This window comes from Opisthorchis viverrini (assembly GCF_000715545.1).
Source record: "Opisthorchis viverrini unplaced genomic scaffold opera_v5_103, whole genome shotgun sequence".
NCBI lineage: Eukaryota > Metazoa > Platyhelminthes > Trematoda > Opisthorchiida > Opisthorchiidae > Opisthorchis > Opisthorchis viverrini.
The window spans coordinates 176,861-200,741 of NW_008751758.1; the positions used below are offsets into that span (position 1 = coordinate 176,861).

Consider the following 23,881-nt stretch of genomic DNA (forward strand, 5'->3'; position numbering starts at 1 on the left):
TAATACCCTGGTAGGAGGCGAAATGCTTTTGGGCATCACTAACGCCAGGGGAGGTTTATTCTGAAATCGAACAAGGTTGTTAGGTGGGCAAGGGTTGAGGCTACATGCAAAGTGCGTATTCCGTGTTCACCCTTCCGGTAACTCGACAGTTCAGTACCAGTGGCATCGTTGGAAAGCCTTAATTCTCCGAATACGGTTGCCTAGATACCTCTGTAAAGTGAGCTGAGGAGAGAAAAATCAATCAGGATTCATCGGGACTCAGAGGCTTTAACCGCGGTCGCAGAAGTTGGCTTCTGCTGTTAACACACTCCCTGAAATGCCAGTGCGCGGTTAAATACCAACCCTACTTTGTCATGTCAGCCAATGCTGTCTATGATGTCCACCTAAACTTTGAATCGAGAAGTTTCAAAGCAAACTTGGCTTCAAGGTGTTCCAAATCAGTACCAGAACTGAATCCTTGTGTGTACAGTCTTTAGAAGGGCCAGTTGACGTCGATCATTCCATGAGGGGAAATGGTTTGAGTTTGCCGGTTAACTTAAAACTCTGGTGGATTTACAGTCTGGTATTCCATTACTATTACCAACGCTTTGTTTAACCCATCTGTTGAAAGTTTTCTTTAGTTACCAGGAAATTGACGGTTTGTGTAGTGTATGTGTAAATTTTCGAAAAGCCTTACAGGATCTCCACGACTGCCGTCTTGCCGGAACTCATAACTAATAAGGTTGGTGAAAACTGTCGACTCCCCCACCCCAATGGTTTCGTCCTTACTATCAAGCAGACGTGACCTCTCAGTTCCAGTCGACACTATACTCTGTTTCAAAAAAATCATACGCGATTAGCGCAGCTAACTCATTTGTACGATAATTTTGTTTCAACGAGAAACCCAACTGAATCCCGGCTGAATGACGTATATTTTGGGAATAGCCTGTGACCCATTTGCCATTGACTGATGCCAGAAGTTCCACACCAGTTTGAACACTTTTTCCGGAGAAATGAAAGTTGTAAGAGCGATAGGCATGGTTGGATCAACTAAAGTGGCTTGCTCTATTGGGTAGCTTCGATGTATAAGAGATCCACTGGACGGTTGACGTTCATCCAAAAGGTGCATGTAGTATCACTACAGGTGCCGGCACACTCACACCTTATTTTGGAATCATCTAATTGACTACAAGTAGCCGTCACTAGACAAAGACTGAAAAGCTTCCTTTCAGCGGCGAAGGAATCAAGGTTCAAAGCTTCAATCACAATATCTATTTGGGTGCTAGAATAACGACGTACGACCAGCAGGTTCTCATCAAATTGAGTACGTTCCCGACCGCACTGCAGCTGTTTATTAGATTATGCCGTATTTCTTGCAGATGTGGGATTGGAATGCACCATTAATGCAGTCGACTCGAATATCACTTATTAGGTTGGATGTTTTTTAATAGTATTTCATAGTCACACACGATCAGCACCTCTGAGCCGACAGCCACTTCCGTCATAAAAGTGTGCTACTTTCAACTTGTTAGTAGATAAATTTAATTGGAGACAGTGAGCCCAAGTCGCCTGAGATGTCCACAACAAAAAACCGATGGCATCGAAGAGGCATCATTCCACAACCAAGATCCACTAATACCTAATGAATTTATAATGTAAGCAAACGTTTCTGTGCCTGGCCGTAACCTGAACAAGCCGATAAGCACCATCCCGAAACAGAAATTTGTCGCCATGTATCCACAAAAGTAAGCTAACTGAAAGTTCCGTCAGATACGGTGTGCATAGGACATGCGTATTGAATATACATATGCATCAACCAGTCACGTGTTATTTATTCCGCACTATCTGTTTTGACCAAACGTGCCACAGATTGAGCACGAACATAATAGAACCATGCCCCATGAATTTTTACCCCAAGATTCTTCCTGTCCTGGTTTCCCGTTCCCGTAGCCTAAAAAAGATTTGCGCACATGGAGATTACAGACAGAAACATAGACTCGTCGCTTAGATAATGAATCCCCTTACTGGTTCGTGGTCGAATTTCATATTGGTGTTTCTTTTAATTCTTTTGAGTTCACGAAGTTAGGATTACAGTGGTAGAAGTACTGGTCTTCAGGATAAACCAACCAAATTGTCACATTTCAATAAGACATTTAGGTGAGAAATCTCAAGACGTCCAAAGTGCATCCTTCGTGAACCCTTAGATTTTTCCGTAAAAGTTCACTCTCTGCATGTTGGCGCCCTGATAACCAAAACACGCAAAGCTCTTGTGATCCAACTATGAGAGTCACTCGAGCTTCGTTGTGGCTTCATGCTTTGGTGGTTACCTTTCTCGATGGGTGGATGATAATGTCACCAAGGGCTACACTGAGCTTGGGCTAGCATGGCTACGTTGTCGACTGAGAAGTAGAGAATAGTTATTTAACTTAACGCTATCTTTTTCTAACCCACTAGGGTTTGGTATGAACTAGCGGTCCAGTGATGCCACAGTACACACCTCGATGTTACGTAGTCTTGTGCAGTTGCCAATCGGAAGGACTTGAGATATTACGTGAGTTTGTTTGATCAATCCTGCAGTTTTTTGAACAGGAATTTCTTCCGGAAAAAGATCTCTAACAGTCTATATTTTAGGAAACTTTGAATGGAAATATTTTGTTTTTCTTCAGCTACCGATCTTTTTGAAAATGCCGTCAGTTGAAGTAATCATGGGTTAAGATGATCTTGGGCTTCTACACATAGGTGCTCGAATGATTTTTGGAAAAGTATTAAATATCTGGGAAAAACGTTGCCTGCCAGCGAAAACTTCACTGAACAGAAAGTTTGCGATCAAGTTTGGTTAGCGGAAAAATTTCCCCGAAAACTGTCAGATGCCGGGTGAAAAATTTTTTTCCTTTGAAACGTAGCTTTTCTTTGTTTAGCTGCATTTCAACTTCAGCTGTGGTAATTCATGCCAGCCCCTCAGCAATTCGCCGATTGAATAACTAATGCGTTGCGTTTGTGAAAGCTCTTCAAAATTCACTAAAAACTTCCTTAAGGACAATTTGAAAACGAAATTTGCTCGCGGTCCGGAAGGCAGTTGCAAGTCGGCTCATTATATACTACTTACAATAGAGCAGTAGTTAAACGGATGAATTTCATTGACTATCCGCTGTTGAATGAAATTTTGGTGGATCTAGATACGTTTTCAGCGCAATGTAACATTACTAAACTAAGCTTTGAAAAACCAAGCTTCATCGAGGAATGAAGCGATTGATTCTTTGGTTTTACTACCTCAATTAAAGTGCTAAACAATGTCAGTAAGTTGTAAACACACTATCGGAGTTGATAATGTTCTACGATATCCGCCTGTTCGTAGTTTCTATGACAATGACACGTCGCCGAATTTATGTACCACTTCCCGATTTCGGCTAAAAGTCGCGCCACCATTTGCTTCCTAGGAGATAATGGTAGGAAACGGTGAGTCGTTTGGACCCTTCATTTCTGAGAGGTCGTGTTTCACATGCGCATATAACAGCTGAACAAACTGATGCATTGTAAACGCGACTCTTCAATGATACTCTGACATCATGCAGAGGTGAAGGAGGTTCTTGAAGGTTCTACTAATTTTGGTGACTTTGACAGTTTGATCTGCAGATATCCGACCCCTGAGGTACGTGTAGTGGTCCTCCACTGCTTCACAGACAGAGCGTGAGCTCAGGTCTAGACCAGCCTGCTCAAACATTTTACCTCTTGTTGGCAGTAACGGTTCATGAAATTTTAGGGGTCGGATATGAACTACTAAACAAGTATCATCAGCAAATTTTTATTCCTGGGTCCCAATACTCCTCTACTGCCCATGCTCCCAGTGAAGTTCGGCAAAAACAGGTAGGCTTAGCGTCTTCAAGGAACCTAGTTTGAAATGAAGAAGAGTAAGATAGTTGGTTTTAAATGCAAACTTGACCTGTCGTTTCGGTGCATGATGCACTGAGGATGTCAATGAATTCTACGGGCACTCCGAACAAGGTAACCTCACAGAACCGTCGATTCTGTGGCTTTGAATGCAACACGATAACGTTCCAGAAGTCCTCCCTGTGTGAGTAGTTTATAAATGCAGACACTCCCACTACGAAATCTGGGTTATTGTTCCTGGCTCAGGAGCTGACGTGTTGTTGACAGTCTGCGGAGAGTGACATTCACCAAAATCCTGGACGTAACTGAACTAGGACTGATTCCCAATAGTTTGAACAGTGTGTTTTCAGCTTCCGTTTGAAGACCGGATCAGTGACTGGAAGGACTTTGATGTTCATGTTTGGGCGAAGAGGTCGCTGAGTTGTTAAACTAGCAATGTGCCTCCAGCCGGGAAAGGCGATATCGGGAGTTCGTCAACACCTATTTGTTTATTGTTTATCAAGCTGAGTGTCTTCTGGACTAGGTGGATAAGCAGAGGCAGGTGACTCATCAGAGATCTAGCGATTGAACCTAACTTATGTTACCGACCTGACATTCACCAGAACACTAGGGGCAACGCAGTGCAATGATTGTTTGTTGCCGGACCCTTGGTCCTCTGGGAGGAAAGGTGTTCGTGCTCGAAGGCTTTCAGAGTAAATGGATTCAGAAGACATGTAACGTTGAGCCGCTTGAAGCGGCTTTGTGAATAATCAAAGAAGTGCATGAACGTTTTCGTGCATACGATGGTGTGGTCGGAATGACTGCAAGAACTCAATATGATCGACGGTTGCCATGGCAACTGTCCATCACGAACTGACAGCAGTGTATGTCGAAAGACAGCTTAGGAGCAAACCACCAATCAGCGCACCGATTTAAAAGCCTTTCAGCTTACATGTGGGCTTGCGCGGAAATGCAAAACGTGTGTAGGCCCGAAGCGTTAGACGAGGGCTTTAGTCGCACCATGGTCTTGGTTGCAAAACCCTTATGTGTAGAGTAAAACGTTTTGCGTCAAAATGTTGCATTTTGTTGCGTATGAGCTCAGACCGGAAACCATCTTATTCTACGTTTGCATTTTTGCAGCTCACCAAATCTCATTGTCTACTGAAGTAATCATCCCTATGGCGGAAAAGTCTGATGGACTGATTTCCTGGCATTGCTGAGACCCCGGGGTGCCTAAATGGGGCTCAAAGTTTTGGACTGGTACTCTGAGCTCAGTTGCCCGATTGCTTTAGTCCACCACGTCATAGTTTTCGAAAATTCAATTACATTGTGTGAATATTGGGCGCCGTGTTAGATTGATCGCTCATTTCCGTTCGTACCGTGCGTACCGCCCTACGTGACCACCGGAATTCATGAGGTTGGTGAACCAATTTGGTCTATTTTCTCATTCATAACTAGTAGCTCGTTGTGTTGAACGAGGCCACTACAAGATGTTCGCCTCAGCCACAGGACATTTACTCACATAGTTCACATGACTCCTATTTTTACAAACGTGACGTTTCCTTATCCCAACCCCGGTTTCACACACTAAGATTCAAATGTAACACAGTACTCATAGGATTCCTGGATGCCCTTCCATAGCCCATGTCCAGTTTTGCCCCTCATGGGGCTCATCCGGTGGGCGCAGCCCCCGAGCTTCCCTTAGCGGGAGACCCACCGTAATCACAGCTGAGCCTCTCGCTTATGCTATTCTCCATCAACTGAATGTGCTGCATCAGATCATCTCTGTTGGTACGATACACCAGAGTAGCAATATGTTGTATAGAAGTGGCACACTACTTACAAGGTTGCTGAAAACCTTTCTAAGAACATTACAAACAGGAGATTCACGTGAGATTCAGTTTAGTATCTCGTGGAAACCATGTTGGTATGCAAATGAGTGTATTTTGTAAATTCAGTGGCCCAGTTTGACATCTGAATCTTGACAAGCTAGCTGACGGCCAATCACTTGGTATCTTCCCGAGGCGTACTGATGATTGCCCCAAACGCTAGATGGTGCTGAAAAGAGTTACAGATTTTCGCAGGCTCTTCGATCCGTTATGGCGCTTTGTTACAACTTGCCTCAGTGAAGTTAGGATATGTTCACATACTACTGAAATATTTTATGTGCATCATCGTAGACGTGATTCAGCGTCGGAGGATGATTCAACAGGGAAAACCATTCCTGATATTGCTTTGGTAGCTCGGACCACTAACCGACCTTGTAGCTAATTTTTATACGGGTATTCAAGTTTAGCAATCTACATCTGAATACAGTGAAAAGCCTTTTCCACATCAGAACATCAGAAGAGTGCATCACCTTGATTTCGAGTTCTTGCACACTCATGCATAATGTAAATAATATGGGTAAACGAAATTTCGATTTGAGGTATCTGGTGACCTTGAAAATTTGCCCAGTTCAGTAAACCGCTGTCAGCTAAAATATGCAACCAGATTGAGCGTAACACGTATGGGGGCCTCGACGCAGAGAATGCTTTGGAGTATGTTTTCCCTTCGGTTCATCCGCAGTGATCAGCGTTTTTAAGATACAAATGGTCATCGTGGCGAACATGTCGGCAAACAAAGCAGCTGCGTCCAAACCAGTATGGTCGGAAATGTGTTGAAATACCGGTAGCTCGGATGAGTTTGTTGGTTGTTGATCAGGTGGCTTCTGATCTGTTCACCGAGCTTGGCAATTGATTCGCAAACATGTCACTGTACGAGGAGACATTATCGGTGCGCAGTGAATCTATTGGTCCGTTAGCGATCTTTGTTACGCTGTGATCCGCGTTCCTTTGTATTGATTGGTTATTCCAACATTGGGGTAACGGTTGCAAGCCAGTTGCCAAACTCGGTGAACAGATCAACATCCACGTGATCAACAACCAAAAAGCCAGTATGGTCACATTGTTTTGGGGCTAGAGGCACCATCAGACGGGCAAACGGCTGCCGTTGGCTGCAGGTAAATCGGTTTATAAGATGAACGAAGGTATATACTGAGAAGCGCCGTAGTCAACCAAAAACTGGCCAGAAATTCTACCAAAAAGCCAGTATGGTCACATTGTTTTGGGGCTAGAGGCACCATCAGACGGGCAAACGGCTGCCGTTGGCTGCAGGTAAATCGGTTTATAAGATGAACTGAGAAGCGCCGTAGTCAACCAAAAACTGGCTCAGAAATTCTGCGTCACGCATCGTAATGACATTGTTCCGTACTGGGAGTTTGTGAAGAACATCGGGAGAAATTGAAAGAATACGAAATCCAATGCTTCACTGAGCAGCAGGGTTTGGAGACAAAAACGATGCATATTCGGAATAGGAGGCCCAATGAGCGCAGCTGGTATCCGAAGCTACGTACCCGTATTCAAACGGCCTTGTCATTTGCCTTTCTGACTGGTAAGAATGAGCCGCCGATCCGGCAACTAGTCTTCTCGTTACAACAGCGTCCCACTGAGACGACAACAAACGGACTAGTCTAATTTCAGTCGTTTTCTATGCTGGGCAAACGCTGGTCTCCAGAAGAACAACTGGCCAGAGGAGTAGCGTGTGGTGGATTTCCTATGAAAGTTGCACCTCCTGAATAACCGATCCCCTGTAATTACCGAGTATGGTTGACTCATCCAATGGTTCATTATGGATATCGTGAAGTGACCAGATTTCTCTACACAGAAGCAATCCCCCAATTCTAGCATGTTTTATAAAAGCACTCGAATTGGAGTAACAGCTACTGTACTATGATACTAGATTCTAAGAACCATGACAAAACGGCGCAAATAAATGACCGAGGATTCAGTTACCTCAAAGACCTTCTCTTTCACGCTCTTTCAGAGATTCGCAAAAGTATGCCCTACCCTAACAAGACCAAGTCAAGGTGAGTTCCCCCTTCGAAGTGGTCGTTTCGGATTACATATTCACACACAGAGAGAGTGATCAATTCACACGCTCCCCCGTTTAAGTGGCGCACGCATCAGGTAACGGGGGTTTAAATCCATGAAAAGTGGAGGGCACTTAGTATAGAGCTATATACAAATGTGTGACATTTCTCTCAAAATTTATTTCAGACCAAAGGCTCAGCAATGTCACCTGACTTAGCTTCGTTACCAGCGTAGATCAAGTGGGTTTTTATAGTAACCCAGTGCGCATATCAGTTGATATGTGTTCATCGCGAGAGAGCATGTGTTCACACATGTTCTGGCAGTCAAGACTGAAACTCGATTATGACTGGTTGTTGATGCGGTGAATTACGCTGGTTGGTCCGTTGGCTCTGAACCAGAAGCAACCAATAAGATCGCAAAAATATGTAGCCAATAGTAACCGAGGGTCGGTCTCAGTTTTAAAACACATGAACGCACACTTATCAGGGCTTGAAGTCCACCAAGTGGTATATTGCATCTATCCACCAAACCACTAGCTGACTACGTGGTGATGCATTTATAAAATTAATACGAGATTTAGTTGGCGGATGGTGTTCAACAGGGTAAATGCTAGACATTCAAGGATGTTCTCCAGCTGCGTGGGAAAGGTAGTGTGCAAATGAAGTGTGATACGACATAGAACTGTGTCACCACAATTCACAACGATATATGCCTTCTTACCCCGATCCGACGACGTTCACGTTCAACTTCAGCGCTCAAACTCGTTTGGGATCCCATACGATAGGGTGTTTGCAGTTTTCCGGTTATCACTGACGGATAGTAATACGTGTACCTCTGAGTGATTGGTGCCGGCGAAGAAGCATAGTGCGTTGTCAAAATCGGGCGACTTGGTTCCGCCGTTCGCGTGGTCTGAGAAGGGGAATGACGTTAAAACTAGTTGAAAACCACATTAATAGGGCAAACGGGTTAAAAACCAATTGCTTGAACACACCATGCGCTCTCTCCCGGTCTAAGCATTGAGTATGTATCCCAAGTTCGAACAAACTCAACTGCAGAACAGGCTTTGCCGAGTAGGAATTGGTCAGCTTTTGACCACCAGCGTACTATTCGGCTCGCGGCTATTCTCCAATCAAATCAAAGTGGCAATCAGCCAATCGGAATGGGCTCGTCAACGCCTGCTACTATTGGCTTCTAAGAAGTCAGTCAACTTGTTTCATCAAGGTCGTATAAAATTCTGTCAGTTTATTAGACTGCTGTTTGCTATCATCCATGGTTGTTTGCATATCGCCTCCTTTTCCACGCCTCGACACCGACGAACCGAATACTTGCACGGTAGGTTCACTAACAGCGCTGAAACCACATAATCAGGCTTAAAGCCAGATGAAGCTAGGAAGTTAATAAGCTTTGAAAAGTTTCCACAGAAACCAAAAACTCACATAAGACGTCAAATAGTAAGGCGTTTCCGTTATATAACGATTTGTGCGGTAATAAGTCCGTCCTGGTACCACCGGTGGCAAACCGACCTCAGATGCGTAGTAAACCGGGCGATAGGTGTGACTGACCGGTACCGGTGGGACCGACCCAAGTCGCGCCGACCGTAGTGGCGTGCGTCGATTGATTGTGGTATGAATCACACGTGGGACGGTTTCTTCCTGAAAATGTCAATGATTGGTTAGAAGAATTGTGAACTGACATGAAATTCAAACGAGCATTCATCACTGGAGCATGCACAAACCAATCTAACGGGCTGAAGCGCAAGCAAACTATAGATGCAACGGCAACAGTGTTCCGAAACCGGCAAAAAGATACTGGATACTAGCCGTTTCTCGTCTTGGATGGACAGCCTCACGCCTAGGTTGTTGGTCGTAGGTTCACTAACAGCGCTGAAACCACATAATCAAGCTTAAAGCCAGATGAAGCTAGGAAGTTAATGAGCCCTGAAAAGTTTCCACAGAAACCAAAAACTCACATAAGACGTCAAATAGTAAGGCGTTTCCGTTATATAACGATTTGTGCGGTAATAAGTCCGTCCTGGTACCACCGGTGGCAAACCGACCTCAGATGCGTAGTAAACCGGGCGATAGGTGTGACTGACCGGTACCGGTGGGACCGACCCAAGTCGCGCCGACCGTAGTGGCGTGCGTCGATTGATTGTGGTATGAATCACACGTGGGACGGTTTCTTCCTGAAAATGTCAATGATTGGTTAGAAGAATTGTGAACTGACATGAAATTCAAACGAGCATTCATCACTGGAGCATGCACAAACCAATCTAACGGGCTGAAGCGCAAGCAAACTATAGATGCAACGGCAACAGTGTTCCGAAACCGGCAAAAAGATACTGGATACTAGCCGTTTCTCGTCTTGGATGGACATCCTCACGCCTAGGTTGTTGGTCTGTTCACCGAGCTTCGTAGGTGGATTGCAAACGTTTCGTCACTAATCGAGGTAACACCGTCAGTGCAGGGTTGAGTGGGTGAATTCTTGTGTCCTTCACAAGTTCAATTGGGACAGTGTTCAAATACGGGCTCGAGTAGGAATATAACGGGAGCGAGAATTTGCCGAGGCGTGGTACTGTACACAAAAAATCGACCAATAAACACATCGACATTGACCCTGCCTATCAGCTGTTACGAGCAAAGCAACCACACAGTCACGGGACTCTGAGCCAAGAAACCTAACGACAACCAACCGGCTAACTGGATCAAAGGAAGACAATCACTAAAAACTGAAGGCCGCTGAACCAATTAACCAAGGGAACAAACTCACACAACAAAGCACGAAGAAAAACGGCCGAATCACAAGAGAACAACCACACACAGAACTGCCGAATGGAATGTGCCCAACGAACCAATCAGACACAGGAGATTGAGATCACGTCAGATTCACAGAAGGCCAATCAAACTACGCGAAGACAGTTTCCAGAACTACCAGATACTGTTTGGATGCTATATAATCACAGCCAGAAGCGGAGGAATTCACCCACCCAACCCTACACTGACGATGTCACCTCGATTGGTGATGAAACGTTTGCAATCCAACTGCCAAGCTCGGCGAACAGACCAAAAACCAAGCAGTGCATCCAAGTTACCTATATCCCACAACATTTCCAGCCTTACGCCTCTTCTGACTCCTCAGTTTTCGGGACATTTTCGTGAATCAATGAAGCTTGATGTATTCGGTGTAACCCATATTGGTAAGTAGAGCGATTCCTCCGAAAAAACAACCATCGATGACATTGAGAGATTAATCCTTGCAGCTCAGAGAATGAACCTAATCGGTCTTATTAAGTTTAACAGCTAGAACATTTGATTATGAAGTAATTCACTCATTCAGCTTTGTGTTTACGTTCACTATCGATGACATTGAGAGATTAATCCTTGCAGCCCAGAAAATGAACCTAATCAGTCTTATTAATTTTAACAGCTAGGACATTTGATTATGAAGCAATTCATTCATTCAACTTTGTTTTTACGTTAACTACATCAGAAAGCGTAGTTCAGTTCTACTGACGCTGTGGAATTCAACACTGTCTCGTCTGTTTGCTGCCCGTGCAGTGTGGCGACGGTAATCCCAACTGCCCTATTCACATCGTATCTTGATCCAGCCAAACGACATGGTTCAAGCACACTTGTGAACTTCACCTACACGGAGAATGGGCGAAAGTCACACTTAGGGATGGAAGTAAATCACTGATCAGAGGTGAATGATCGGGCTTTAGCCCTTCACTAATCACTGAAAAGTTCTTTCACTCTATCTCAATCTGAAACACGTCTGACCCTTGGATGACTGGGCGACCTCTTCAATCTGTCTTGCAACCAACAATGTTCAGTAAGCCCTTCTTCAAGACAAAACTGGTTGCACCTATGATGGAAGCAATACTATGAAGTGACATCATAGTCAGCTGTTTATTTTAGCATACAAAAACGTGCTGTCATTTAGTTTGGTCCACTTGAAAAGATTAATATACGCGGCAGAATCAATGAGTTGTTTCTCATTTGACCAATCGTACGTATCGACCTTGGTCAGAATATCAACATGAATTTAATCTTTTTTGCACGAATTTTGGCTCACAAAAGAACTACCGCTGAAAATATGTGACACCCAGTTTTGTTCAGCGCCGCAAAAGATTGCGGTCTAAATTCGGATCAGGGCGTGAAAACACGCCTCGAGGCATCTATGAGATCGATCGAGATAGCCTGATGTATTTTCAAATGACTGGAAGGAACCTTCCTGAAAAAAAACAAGCTGCTGTGGTTGATTTTGCCAAAATTTCGCTTTCTTCGATGGAATGTTCCACCGAAACTCCGAGAGAGAGTACGTACTACTGACCCACTGTAAGTAGAATAGCGATGGTGGCGAAAGACTATCCAGTATGATGTTTCACCAAAGATTGCGAGTGACTGATAAAACAGTGGACTTACTGGAAATACAACTGACCTCAGCTATGAGTTTGACCTGGAAATCAACTTAATTTTATTTCTAACGCAACAACAGCTGTGAGAAAAGTTGTTTACAAACATTAGTCGACTTCATTTACTAAGTTTAAGTGAGCTGAAAAAAGATTAGGTACTTATTGGTAGTTATAAGCTTTTGTGTACAGTGAGTGTCACAAAGATCGGAGGCTGGCAAACATGAAGCGCGCAAAAGTCCACATCCGCCCCCCAGTCGGCGCCACAGGAGCTAAACTGTTTGGGCATTCACAGTTGAAAGAACCAGGCAGTGCAATCGAACTTCAATAACATCAAGTTAAATAATGGACAACGTGCTACCGCAATGGTTGTTCCATAGCTGAATTAAGTCAATTTGGTGTGATGTGGACTACAGGTCTTTTGAAAGCTCGACCGAACAAAACAGTTCCAGTGGTTCTGGTCAACCCGGTCTGGTAGACCAACTATGGGCGGGAGATCGTACCATTTTCAACACCTATACAACGGGCCACACATTCCCTCAAGTTCGTTCGGGTTCTCATCGGTCGCAACACAGTCGCCACAAAAAAGTGTGGACAAATGCGGCTAAGCAGACCGCTTATAAGTCTGGCGTACAAAAAAGGGGAAGGCATGACATGGCTACCACGCACCTCTGGGAACAAAAGGATGGTTCATAGCGAGCAGTCAATAGAGCCTGAACGAAACTCAGTATTGACAATTTGATCCAATCCGTTAGAAGCGCGGGATGTTGAGTTAATATAGACGATGTGTTCAAGTTTGAGGACATATATGGGAGTTGATGGTGGCGGAAATTGAACGTTTCTCAGTCCAGCGGTCTTATTAGGCAACCCAGTTCTGTATTTATAGGTGAATGGATAGATACAGTGTAAAGATGAGATATTACACAGAACTGTTTTTTGTGTTCCAGGGGTTGTACTCTTTGCACACGCAGACGCATTACGATTCGGGCTGCATGATAACTCCACTTTTGGGTGATTTGAAGCCTAAATTACCAATTTTAAAGAAAAAAGTCGCCCTTGAGTGGCAGCTCTTCAGTTCCGTTTGAGATTATTGATCAATAAAATGAGGACTGGTAATCTATCAAACCAACATCGATCAACACATCATTAAACGCGATTTAAAGCGTTCATATGGGATAGTTATTTTACAACCTCGCGATTTGGAAACAAAATTAGTTATGAATTTGTGTGAAGCCGCATCCAAAGACATCAAACTGTAGGACCCGTTTTTTTTTACAAATGAATGGTTTGCTAACAAAATGGACTCATTTTTCATGAATTTACTCCTTGTCTACTACCATCGATTTTTGAATTAAAACCACAAGTTTTCGGAAAATAGGGGATGTCCGTCAATGGGTAAGACTGACGTTGGTTTTTTGGATACCATCAGGTTTAGACAACAGCAGCCGGGCTGACCACGAGGCGGTTAGATCGCCCATGCTTATGCCAAATGTGTTTCGGTCTGCCACCTCACTAAATTCAGGTCAACCACAGAACCGGGTGTTTCTTTTGTTAACTGAAACGAAAATGGCTGCCAGAATAACTTCATTCGTCCAAAGGATGCCCTATATTAGAGACTCTGGTGGACTAACTGCAGATGGTGCACGGGTTTCTCGAATACCGGAGGGAGAGTGATATACTTAACTTGATGCGTTCAGTTAACGATGGCTATCATTTCTAATAGGCGTGTCCCATCCAGGGAGGGAAGCCAGACAGGGATATAAAAAGTCCCATCAGCTTTATTCACACGAACTAAGTAGCAACGAAAAGTTCTTCGTTAAAAAAATAACATGGTTTTGGTAAGAATTCTACGGATGACAATTTAGCCAGCCAGTCATGAGCCTACATTAAGTGGGCCGAGATGGCTCTTGATCTGTATGCTATCATAGACAGTTTTGCTGGCTAGTGGTGGTCAGTTTTCATATATTTGGACCAAATATCGATTAGAAGTCTAATTCGCAAGCGATTGGCCAGATCGCGTTGCTTGCCAATCCAGCAAAAAGACGAGCCCTGATTGGTCCGAAGAATGAACCCAACCGATGAACATAATTCAGTGTCCACCGAATGCCAGTTGCCAGTGCAGCGTCCAGATAGTGTCGGAATTTCCAGAATGTTTTCGCCCCACAGGATTTATATACGACGCATTGCACATGTGTTTTTGACCTGGTTTCAGGCATTTATTACACGTTGTGCACTTTGGGTGGTTCTTTTTATAGAAAACGCTAGTTTGAGAGTTCAGAAAGAGCACTAAGCCGAGACATTACCGTTATTACAACCAGAGAGTTTGAGGCATGTTGTAAAATACCTTCACAAACCTAGAAAAATGAAATTCCGGGGATAATATGTGTATGTAATATGTGGAATATATATATATATATATACCATATATGTGCGTCTTTCGAGTCTTAATGAGACTTACTCACGGCTGTTTATGGCCTAAACGTTGTAGAATGTCTCATACGCGTAGTGAAACCCTCAATGGACATAATCAGAGAGTTCTGGAAACTAAATTCGTTTTCTGCATCTCTCGGTGTACACTGGTATCCTGAACGAAGCATGTACATCAAGGATAACTTTGTTTCGAACAAACACACCATTGAGAGTGTTTTTCATGGTGACTGTGTAAACAACCTTCGGCACTAAGAAAATCAATATCCAGCGGTATTGTTTCTCATAATGCAATGAAAACAGCGAATGTAACCAATTAGACATTAGTGCATCGGTTAGTTTGGGTGACCAAATCAGAAAACATCAAATTTCTCTTGCTATGTCGTCTATTGGAACCATTTGTTTGAGTGCGGTACCATTATTGATGAAAACTCCATGGTTTAGTCTCACGTAAAGTCGCATCAATAATTTACGGTGACAAGTTACTAGGGATCTCTGCACCTCTCCTTGGTAGACCGAAACTCATTGACAGATCAATCACAGCCAACTCGTTACTATTTTGCTGATATTCGACTTTATGGTAAAACGTCCTTGGCAGAAGAACCTGGCCTCCCTCAACTATTCGCTGCTGTATATGGCCACATGAATTGCAAAGTGCACAAATTATTGATCCAAACCTGTCAGCTGCAACATAAGGCAACTTGGTGCAACACATCCAGTTGAGATAGAACATCATGAACGAGAGATCCAGTTGGGTCTCCCGTAGAAACCAAATCAGTATGGAAATTAGTGTAGTTGGTTAATTTGTTCAATTTTCGTTCAAGTAGAATATAGGGTTGGGGGAATCTCGATGACCGCTCCTACCTGAATAGCCTCAAGGAGGGCACAACCGATCGTGGGCTGTCAAGGAGTTTTCAGGAGCCTTATGAGTAGTGTGTTGCACAAACTGTCAAGTCATGGATCGTATTCATTGACCAATGGTCACTGTTCTTTGTAGACGAAAACATGTAACCTAGTTTTCTAGGCTTTGTCGTTCAAAGTGTCTCAACGCTTCCAGTACTATACCCACCGGCTGATTGTGCTTTAGGAGGCCAATGGGTGGAGAGTTAACATACGACCGAATGTCAGTGGTAGAGTCCGGACATTTACAACATTTACAACGTGAAGTTCTCATGGACCGATTAACTTTACTTTTGATGAGAACATAAACGGTCGCATGAACTTTGTCATCTAGTTGGTTCTAAGCTTTTGCTCAAACGATGAAAACTGTAGAAAAGTTGCAAGATATGTGGAAAGTAATTCGTTACTTTTGGTCATATTCACACCAATCTCGTTTGAACGGTCGTTCTGAAGTAATTATTCTGGTGAGTCCACACCAAAGGGAAACACTGGACTCGAGTTTTGCTGTTATTAGAGCTCAGCAGCAGTGACAGGATTCGAACCCTGGACATGTGTCGTGCGAGGCGAACGTGTTAGCACTACTCCACCAACGTCCGACAGGCGTATCAATCACATCGATCAAACGTGAGAATGTTCACCCATTCAGACGTGAAAATTAAGACGGTTCTAACGTGTATTGGTGGAGTAATAGTAACACGCTCGCCTCGCATGTCAGATGTCCGGGGTTCAAATCCCGGCACGGCCACTGGATATGTGCTGCTGATAAGCTCTAATAAGAGCAAAACTCCAGTCCACTGCTTCCCTCTTTGGTGTGGACTCGCCAGAATAATTACGCCAGAACGGGAGGACGGCTGTTCAAACAAGGGTGGTTTGAATATGTCCCGCAAAATCCCACAGCTAATTCCCTAATTATAAAGCAAATGAGTGCAAAATTGGGGGTAAATTCTGAAGACGGTCTGAAAATTGCCTGGAGAAATGGAGAGGAGGGTAACACGGAAGAGGGTGAGGTTTACATTGCCCAGGGTGATGATGATGGTGTCAGTGATGAGGATGATGCTGGCCTCCACGAAAGCGAGGAAGGTGCTGCTGTTCTGTTCAAGTGGAGTTTATTATTATTATTATTTTATTCTATTCTTATTATTTATTCCCCCACAACATCATGAGGCCACTCAAAAGTCTACCCAGTCCACTGTGAAACTAACCAATCATACAATAAGAAGAAAAGCAGTTAGCGACCCCCCGCTCTGTGGCTTCATTGTCTTCGTACTCGAACAAGCAAAAACTGCATCTGTATAAAAGCATACACAGTTCTGGAATGTGACCAGATATACTTTGTAAATATCTCGTATTGTACTGACTCAAACTAAAAGAACACAAGATAAAACGTAAGAACGTGCACTGAGTGAAAAGTCACCCGAAGCAGCGGCCAGCATGACACTTAATTTGTGATTGTCTTTCAGTAGTGACACAACTAAGACATCAACACGGCGAGTGTGAGTGTCCATTGAAAGTGAGTGAGTGGCAGCAAGCATGAAGCATCGACTACTATCATTCGTAAATCAAGGTGCGTCACTACGGGTAACAGCACTGAGAAAGTACCAGAACATTCGTGATGATAACCGACTAGTTGCGTTTCGGTGTAGGTTATGATTGACGAAGCGGCGTGTGGATTTGAAAAGCAAATATGACATGCTTATCGTCATGACAGCAGGCTTAATCTGGATAACCAATGAGGAGGGCGCAGAATAACGGCCGTTCGCGTGCAGTAAACACCTCAGTGGTGCCACTAATTGGTAACTCACAAGTGCGTCACCATAAAGGTCGCTCAGAGAATACGCACGGCGCCATGGGTAGTAAGCATGGCGCACATAGTCTGCGGCACGCTGAACCAACAAGCATGGGAGAAGTGATAAATACAAGGTTTATCAAACTGTTGAAAAATTTTCCATTTATAACAGCCATCTCAGAGACCATCCTGCTGGGTAACAGACTAGGTCACAGCTAGCTTTATAAACATCGTACAAAGTAAGCAATCGTTTAAGATGACTCGTTTAGTACTGCGTTTACCCCAAATCAGCATTAATCACTTGTTTATATTCTGTTGTTCGAACGGTGTCCACAGGGCATAAACACCACCTACGAATGAACAGCATTCTTTCCACTGCACTTTATTTCGAAGAAAGAGACCATAACTCTCCAAACGCATTCATCATGATGTCAAGTTTGGCATTCGCAATTCCTGAATGGGATCAGTGCGGTGTCACGTGGGTTCAGCCCCGTTCGATACGTTGATGGGTTTTCCACAGGTTGATGAAGGCGAATGTTCTAGGTTTGTTGATTTCCTGAAGATGCTTCGGAAGTTATGGTAGCTTCCTTTAAAGGTGCGCACTACCAATAAATGCCTCATTTTTGTCAAAGGACAACTGATTTTCAGATCGCAAAGTTGTCCTAGGCTCAAGGTTTTCCTATGTTTTGTAGCGGTTGATAATGGCAACTAATGCCTACCAGAGAGTCGCATTGCTTATGGGAATTACCATACAATGGATACACTCATTATTGAATAATTTCTCTGAATGTTTTCAGCAAAACTGCTGCTAAATTCGGTTGACGTTTCCTACTCTGAAGAGGCAGAATGGAGAAGCAAAAAGTGAGTGTGAAGTGAAACAGCTAGATAAGTCTTGTGTTCCCAGAGTTTATGCTTTTCCGTAAATCAGTGTGTCAGTATTGTGAATACTCTTCGAAATCTTGATTAAAATATTAACGCCAACGTTCGTTTTAGCTGTGATGCACTCAACGCAGTGCCAAATATTTCTCTCACTGTGCAGTGAATTTTGTTCGTTCTTCTCTTCTTGATATTCGACGAAGCTGGAGCCAGGAAGCATTGTATGCCAGTAGCTGACTTGTAACTACTCCTAGACATGTCTCCATCAGTTGTAACCTATTGAGTTGGCAGTGGTAGTCATCTTTCAGGTTCAAATAGACGTCCAAATTACTTGAGCCCCAAGCTATCTAGCGCATTTCAAGCCACCATAATCTTGTAGCTGTAACATCCTTTAGGCCTGTAGCTGTCATGCCACCCGAAGTAAGAATGAGGTCCAGACTGGCCAATCCCAGACGGGACCTGTCGGACTACTGAGGTTGGGTTCGAGCCACGGAACTTACGGGACGGGACCTGTCGGACTACTGAGGTTGGGTTCGAGCCACGGAACTTACGGTGATTAAGTTCGCGCTTTGTCCACTGGGCTATCTCGATTTGTCATAAATATGCTACCATAAACAGTGGGGTATATTATGAAATGTACGCGGACCTCAATAGAAGAAATATCTATGACCTCACGCGGCCACATAACGTGATGCACCGGATGTCCACGGTGAAAATTAGTCTCTGATTCCGTTAATGGAATACGGCGTCAGTATATGATTCCTATAAAGTAATGTAGGATGCGTCTCAATTAAAATCACTTAGCCTTATCTGTTTTTTGTCCGTTTATTTGCTTTCTCACCTTTGTGATAGGTCTTTTAAGTAGCACTCAATTCCTTCTCTAAGGCTAATTTGTGAAGACGTACATCGTATCTATTTCTGTCCGGTTGCTGAAAGGTTTTTGTGATTACTTGATTACCTGTTCCCTGAGACCATCATCCATATTGCAAGGATTTCCTCAATAGTCGGAGAGATATAACCAATCAGTTGCTATACTCCCGCCTGATATTATTCATTTTGTCCAAATAAGTACAGCACATTCATCCTGGTTGGAAAGCCATTATTTCAGTGCTATATCAAGTCTACTTGCTTGCATTTGATTGGCCACTGGTTACCTCCCTTTGATTGGTTAATTCAGCGCTTGGTGATCATCTAGAAGACTAATGAACAAGTCACTGGTATTCCGCGAGGACATTCTAGGAGCGTCTTCGTAAACTGCCTATGGCCATGTTCTCCTCGGTTCATTAGTAAGAAAATCTCACTCATTGGTTGAGTCAAAACCAATAAACTAAACCACGATAGGCTGACAAAGACTCAGAAAGCAGTACCGGTGTCATGATATGTCTTCGTGGTGGCGAATGTGCTCGCAGTCCCGAAGTTGGTAAGACTCCAGTCGGATTGTTGTTTTGCCAGGAATTTGTGTATGGCGGGTAGAAGTTTGTAGGTGGCGCGTAAACGTTGTTCGATATGGTTCGCGGAAATTCGTAACGTACTGGCTCATAAACTGACGGGTAAACTGATTTTCCGACCATCATCACCGGCGGTGTGTAGTGGGTGACATGGTGTGTAGGTGGATAGTATACACGAGATACGTAGCGTCGCCGGGGGTAATAGTAATGAACTGATGAGCTGACCGGAGGGGAGGAGACGTAAGACCTAGTAGAAGTGTAGCTCAAACTGCGTCGTCGTTCCAAAGCATCGGTCCCAGGTGAACCGATCATAGTACTGTTCCGCTGAAAAATCAATACCATGATCAACTGAATGTTTCTCACATAAAAACGTATAAATTTAACTGGTTGTCAAAATGTATTAAATGTGATGACGCTTTGACCTTTCGTAAAAGTTGTGTACGAGTGTAAGGAGCGCGCATGCGGTCCTGTGAACGGAATTTAAAGGTGGCATCTTCCGATTTGCTAGGAGTTTTTGTGAAAAATAACTTTTTTAAAATGATAAATCAAGTAAGAATGTGAGAGGTGCTGGCCTATCACGGAATCCAGATCACACCTGAGTTCGCTGGGAGTTCAACAGAGTTGAAAATGATCAGGTACAATATGCGTGTATATTTGACATAATACCAGCCTTATTAATACGAACCAGGTCACTGAGTTTGATTTAATTTGCCCTGTGGTTTGAAACCCTCACGGCACAAACGGCTGGAAAGTAGTGTTAATGGTCTAGCGTACTTGGGCTAGGTCGTTAAGTAAAGCATGGTAACTGTACCAGGCATCTATCAGTGTCTTAGCGGTAAGCAGTGCTTTCTTTGAAGTGGTTCTCAGGCACTCTTGGACACGTGACCAAAAACCACTCCCTCTTGATCATCTAATTGACAGGAGAGGCAAATAGTCATCGAACTTCGCCAAGTTGAAGTACTGTGTCTACTCACAGAAGCNTGTTCAGCGTATTCAGTTGTGATAAAATTGAAGAATTTATAAAACTGTTTGGACTATCCGTATGAAGCTGAACTTTGAGTACTCTGGTATGAAAAAATGACATAATTATGGGTCGACCCGCGGTAAATTGCCTCAGGAAAAGACAAATTTCGGTATCTCTCAACGTCTGAGTCACCTCAGTCAAAGAATCACACAGGAGTTACAGTGTTTGGCATTCACCTTATACAACCAAAACGAGGTGCAACTCTTGTCATACTGCTTCAAGGCACATATAGTAGGTTTTTCAAAAGCGGCGCCTTGGTTTTCGAGCGGTAGACCTAGGACATTTCAACAGTTTGCTTTCCAAAATAATCGGGTAATTTCCATCAATTGCTTTACAAGACAGAATCGGTGTGTACACTTTGGTAATGCCACCAAGTTTACGGTTGTAACAGGCCTCTTCTTGGTCGTCTGCAACCCTATTTACACCGGCCTACATCGGTTCCAAGGGCTGTCGACTCAGTTGTGCGCCTAGTTTGGGTTTTAAATGATTTGAAAAAATGGTGGTAACACAGGGACTAAATCTGATGAGCATTCATTCAGTGCCAGAGGGAACAATGGACCCTAAACAGTCTGATTCACGTCTGGAAAATGCAAAAATTACGACTTGGCCGTGGTTTGTGTCAGGCTATCTCTGCCGTATTTACTCTGTTGCAGCAGTGTCTCCGAAATACATCCCCTTTCATTGAGAACCTACTTTCAAGATCCAAGTAGCCCCATTTTCAAGTTTCACAGTCTTCCACACAGTCTGGGGAAAGAGGCAGAGCTAGGATACTTTTTACTGGGTTTTCTACTGCTGACGGGACTAGTGTTGGAGACGAACCAAAGTGCTCCAATCTGGTATCTCCTGCATCACAAAACTGACACGTGATTTTACCGAAGGGACACTCACAGATCAATACGAAAACCAGCCAATCATGCAGAGGGGACATCGTCATCTGCAGTGACAATTCGGCCAATCATGAGATCATATGATACATATATTGATTAATCATTTGACAATCGAATCAACCGAAGGCGGACATAACATGAACCATGTTTAAGAGAGAAACAGTGCAGTTCACTGTATAGGTAGGGTGCCTTCTAACTTTCCATTTTGTTTTAGCTCGATATGTACCTGAGACTGACAGATACAACTACCAATTGTTGTGAAACCGAAAAATCCATGTTACGTTATACTTACGGCAGTCTTCCAATACCATCCAAAAACATAAACCAAACGAGGTGTCCGATGTGCCCAAGATCGATGATCTGGGACATTTAATTCTTCGGCACGGAACTCGTTTACGCCTCTTTTTTAAGCAAAGTGGACAGTAATTCATACGTTCCGAAATGACTTGTTTTGCTGATCTATAGCCCTTTAGACAGTATGGGTAAGGTGTTTATATTTTCATCCGAATCCAGTCATACCCTCGGTTCCCCACCCTTTAACAGATTAGTCGGAAGTACAATAAAATGCTAACCGAATACGCCCCACCCGGACTTACACAACGTAGCCAGACAGTGCATGTTACGTTGTTTTTTTATTTTCACCTTCTGCCTGTAAAATATTCAAACATTGGTCTGGAGGTTATCCGCTGCACCAGAAGTCCATTAGGGTAACTCTACCGTCCGACATATTTGACGAACCACTCTGTTTCTTGTGTTTATCGGTATCACGTGAGATTCTGGGAGACTGACTGTGTATCACCCAAAAGGCGCGTGAACTTAAAGAGAAAAATGGATTTACAGGTGACTTTATTTCATGGAATAAATTTGCCTGCAATATGAGACAAGAATACATTGATACACTATTTTGGGAGACTAGGTTATTTTATAACTTTACTAAAGCCAGATCCGCTGACCAAACAACTATTCATCAGCTGACAATACATGGGCGATCTATAGGCGAGATGGATCAAACGTACAGGCTTCATTGCATCCAAAGTGTTCAGTAAACCGTCAATTATCAAATTTGTTTGAGTACCCCTAGACAGACATCTGACTGGTCAGCATGTGAGGCGGAAATACCGAATCTTGGCTGTAGCACAGCGCATCCTCCAATGGTATGCCGGCTACAAACTCAAATCGATCACAATGCCATCAGTTACCGATGGCGTGGATCAATAACTGACTGTCGGTCGTTTTGAACACATTTGTGGATTCTGAACACGCACTATTGCGGAGTTGCTTCTCTCTACAGTTCCCTGGGCCAAGTAAGGTGCGGACAAATCGCTTGGCAACTGAGAGACTGGGAGATCCGGTGTTAGACGAACTTATCAGAATCGTCTTCTAGAGTCTCTTCCAAACGCTTCACCATCAGATGTGAACTCATACTGGGACGAAATTGCCACCTCTATGCATAGGGCCAGGAATTTTGCCTGTGACGCGGCCCATCCAGGCGCACGAAAGCGCTGGATATCAAACTGAACAGTGGCACTACCTAAATCTTGGAGAAATATACCCACCGATCCCGAACATGATTTGGCCCAATGTCAAGTGAAATGGAGCGGGCTAACCGTGAAGTCTGGTGGACAAGGAAAGCCAAGGAAATGTAAGAGGTCCAGAAAGCTGGTAATTCCCGGAGATTATTTCAGTTGATCCGTGTGACCGGTCCCCGGTTATCACTTGTGAGCGAAACCATCAAACATCAGAATGGAACGACCATCTCGAATGAAGAAGAACGCTTCGACCGGTGGGATGAATACTTTGAACAACAACAGTCGAGAGCCACCGGCTGCCACTCATCTAGAGCCCACAAGTGAAGTAGAACCCTGGACGGTGGACGTGGAGCCACCTACGGCCTCGGAGGTTTACGACTGCATATGTTCTCTCAAGCACCACCGAGCACCCGGTCCGGATGACATTCCACCCGCACTGTTCAAAGACGGAGGTGAAGTCCTCAGTCAGCTCTTGTCCGATCTGGTTGTTTGCATTTGGGAAAGAGAGTCTCCCCCAGACAACTGGGGAGAATCGGTGATATTGCCCGTTTTCAAAAAAGCGGGCGTGTAGTGAGTGTGGTAACCACGGGGGATCAGCTAGACCCCGGTCGTAACTAGGTTGTTGGCGTCAGTTGTGCTTCGTCGCCTTACAATTGCTCAAGAGATACTGACTCGAGAGCAGCAAGTGAGATTCCGGCCTGGTAGGGGTTGCGTTGACCAAATCTTCACATTGCGTCAGGTGCTAGAACAACGCCATACGTATAAGCGACCCACAATTCTAGTATTCCTGGATTTCCGAGGCGCATTCGACTCGGTTGATCGGTCTGTTCTTCTTG

The 23,881-nt window shown here is 44.0% G+C and overlaps 2 protein-coding genes across 2 annotated transcripts in view; one reads left to right on the top strand and one right to left on the bottom strand.

Moving 5' to 3' along the window:
- Window positions 1–23,881, bottom strand: part of T265_05426 (hypothetical protein) — a gene marked incomplete at both ends in the record, with an annotated part of 83,897 nt that overhangs the window by 19,271 nt on the left and 40,745 nt on the right. The window contains 5 exons of the mRNA XM_009170433.1: window positions 8,478–8,666; window positions 9,194–9,409; window positions 9,727–9,942; window positions 17,298–17,378; window positions 19,525–19,929. Coding sequence (XP_009168697.1) covers window positions 8,478–8,666; window positions 9,194–9,409; window positions 9,727–9,942; window positions 17,298–17,378; window positions 19,525–19,929 — 1,107 coding nt within the window. The remainder of the gene's footprint in view (window positions 1–8,477; window positions 8,667–9,193; window positions 9,410–9,726; window positions 9,943–17,297; window positions 17,379–19,524; window positions 19,930–23,881) is intronic.
- T265_05425 (hypothetical protein) lies at window positions 6,595–10,424 on the top strand (the record flags this gene model as incomplete). The annotated part of the gene is made up of 2 exons (XM_009170432.1): window positions 6,595–6,640; window positions 10,258–10,424. The coding sequence occupies 2 exons, from the start codon at window positions 6,595–6,597 to the stop codon at window positions 10,422–10,424; spliced, it is 213 nt and encodes a 70-aa protein (XP_009168696.1).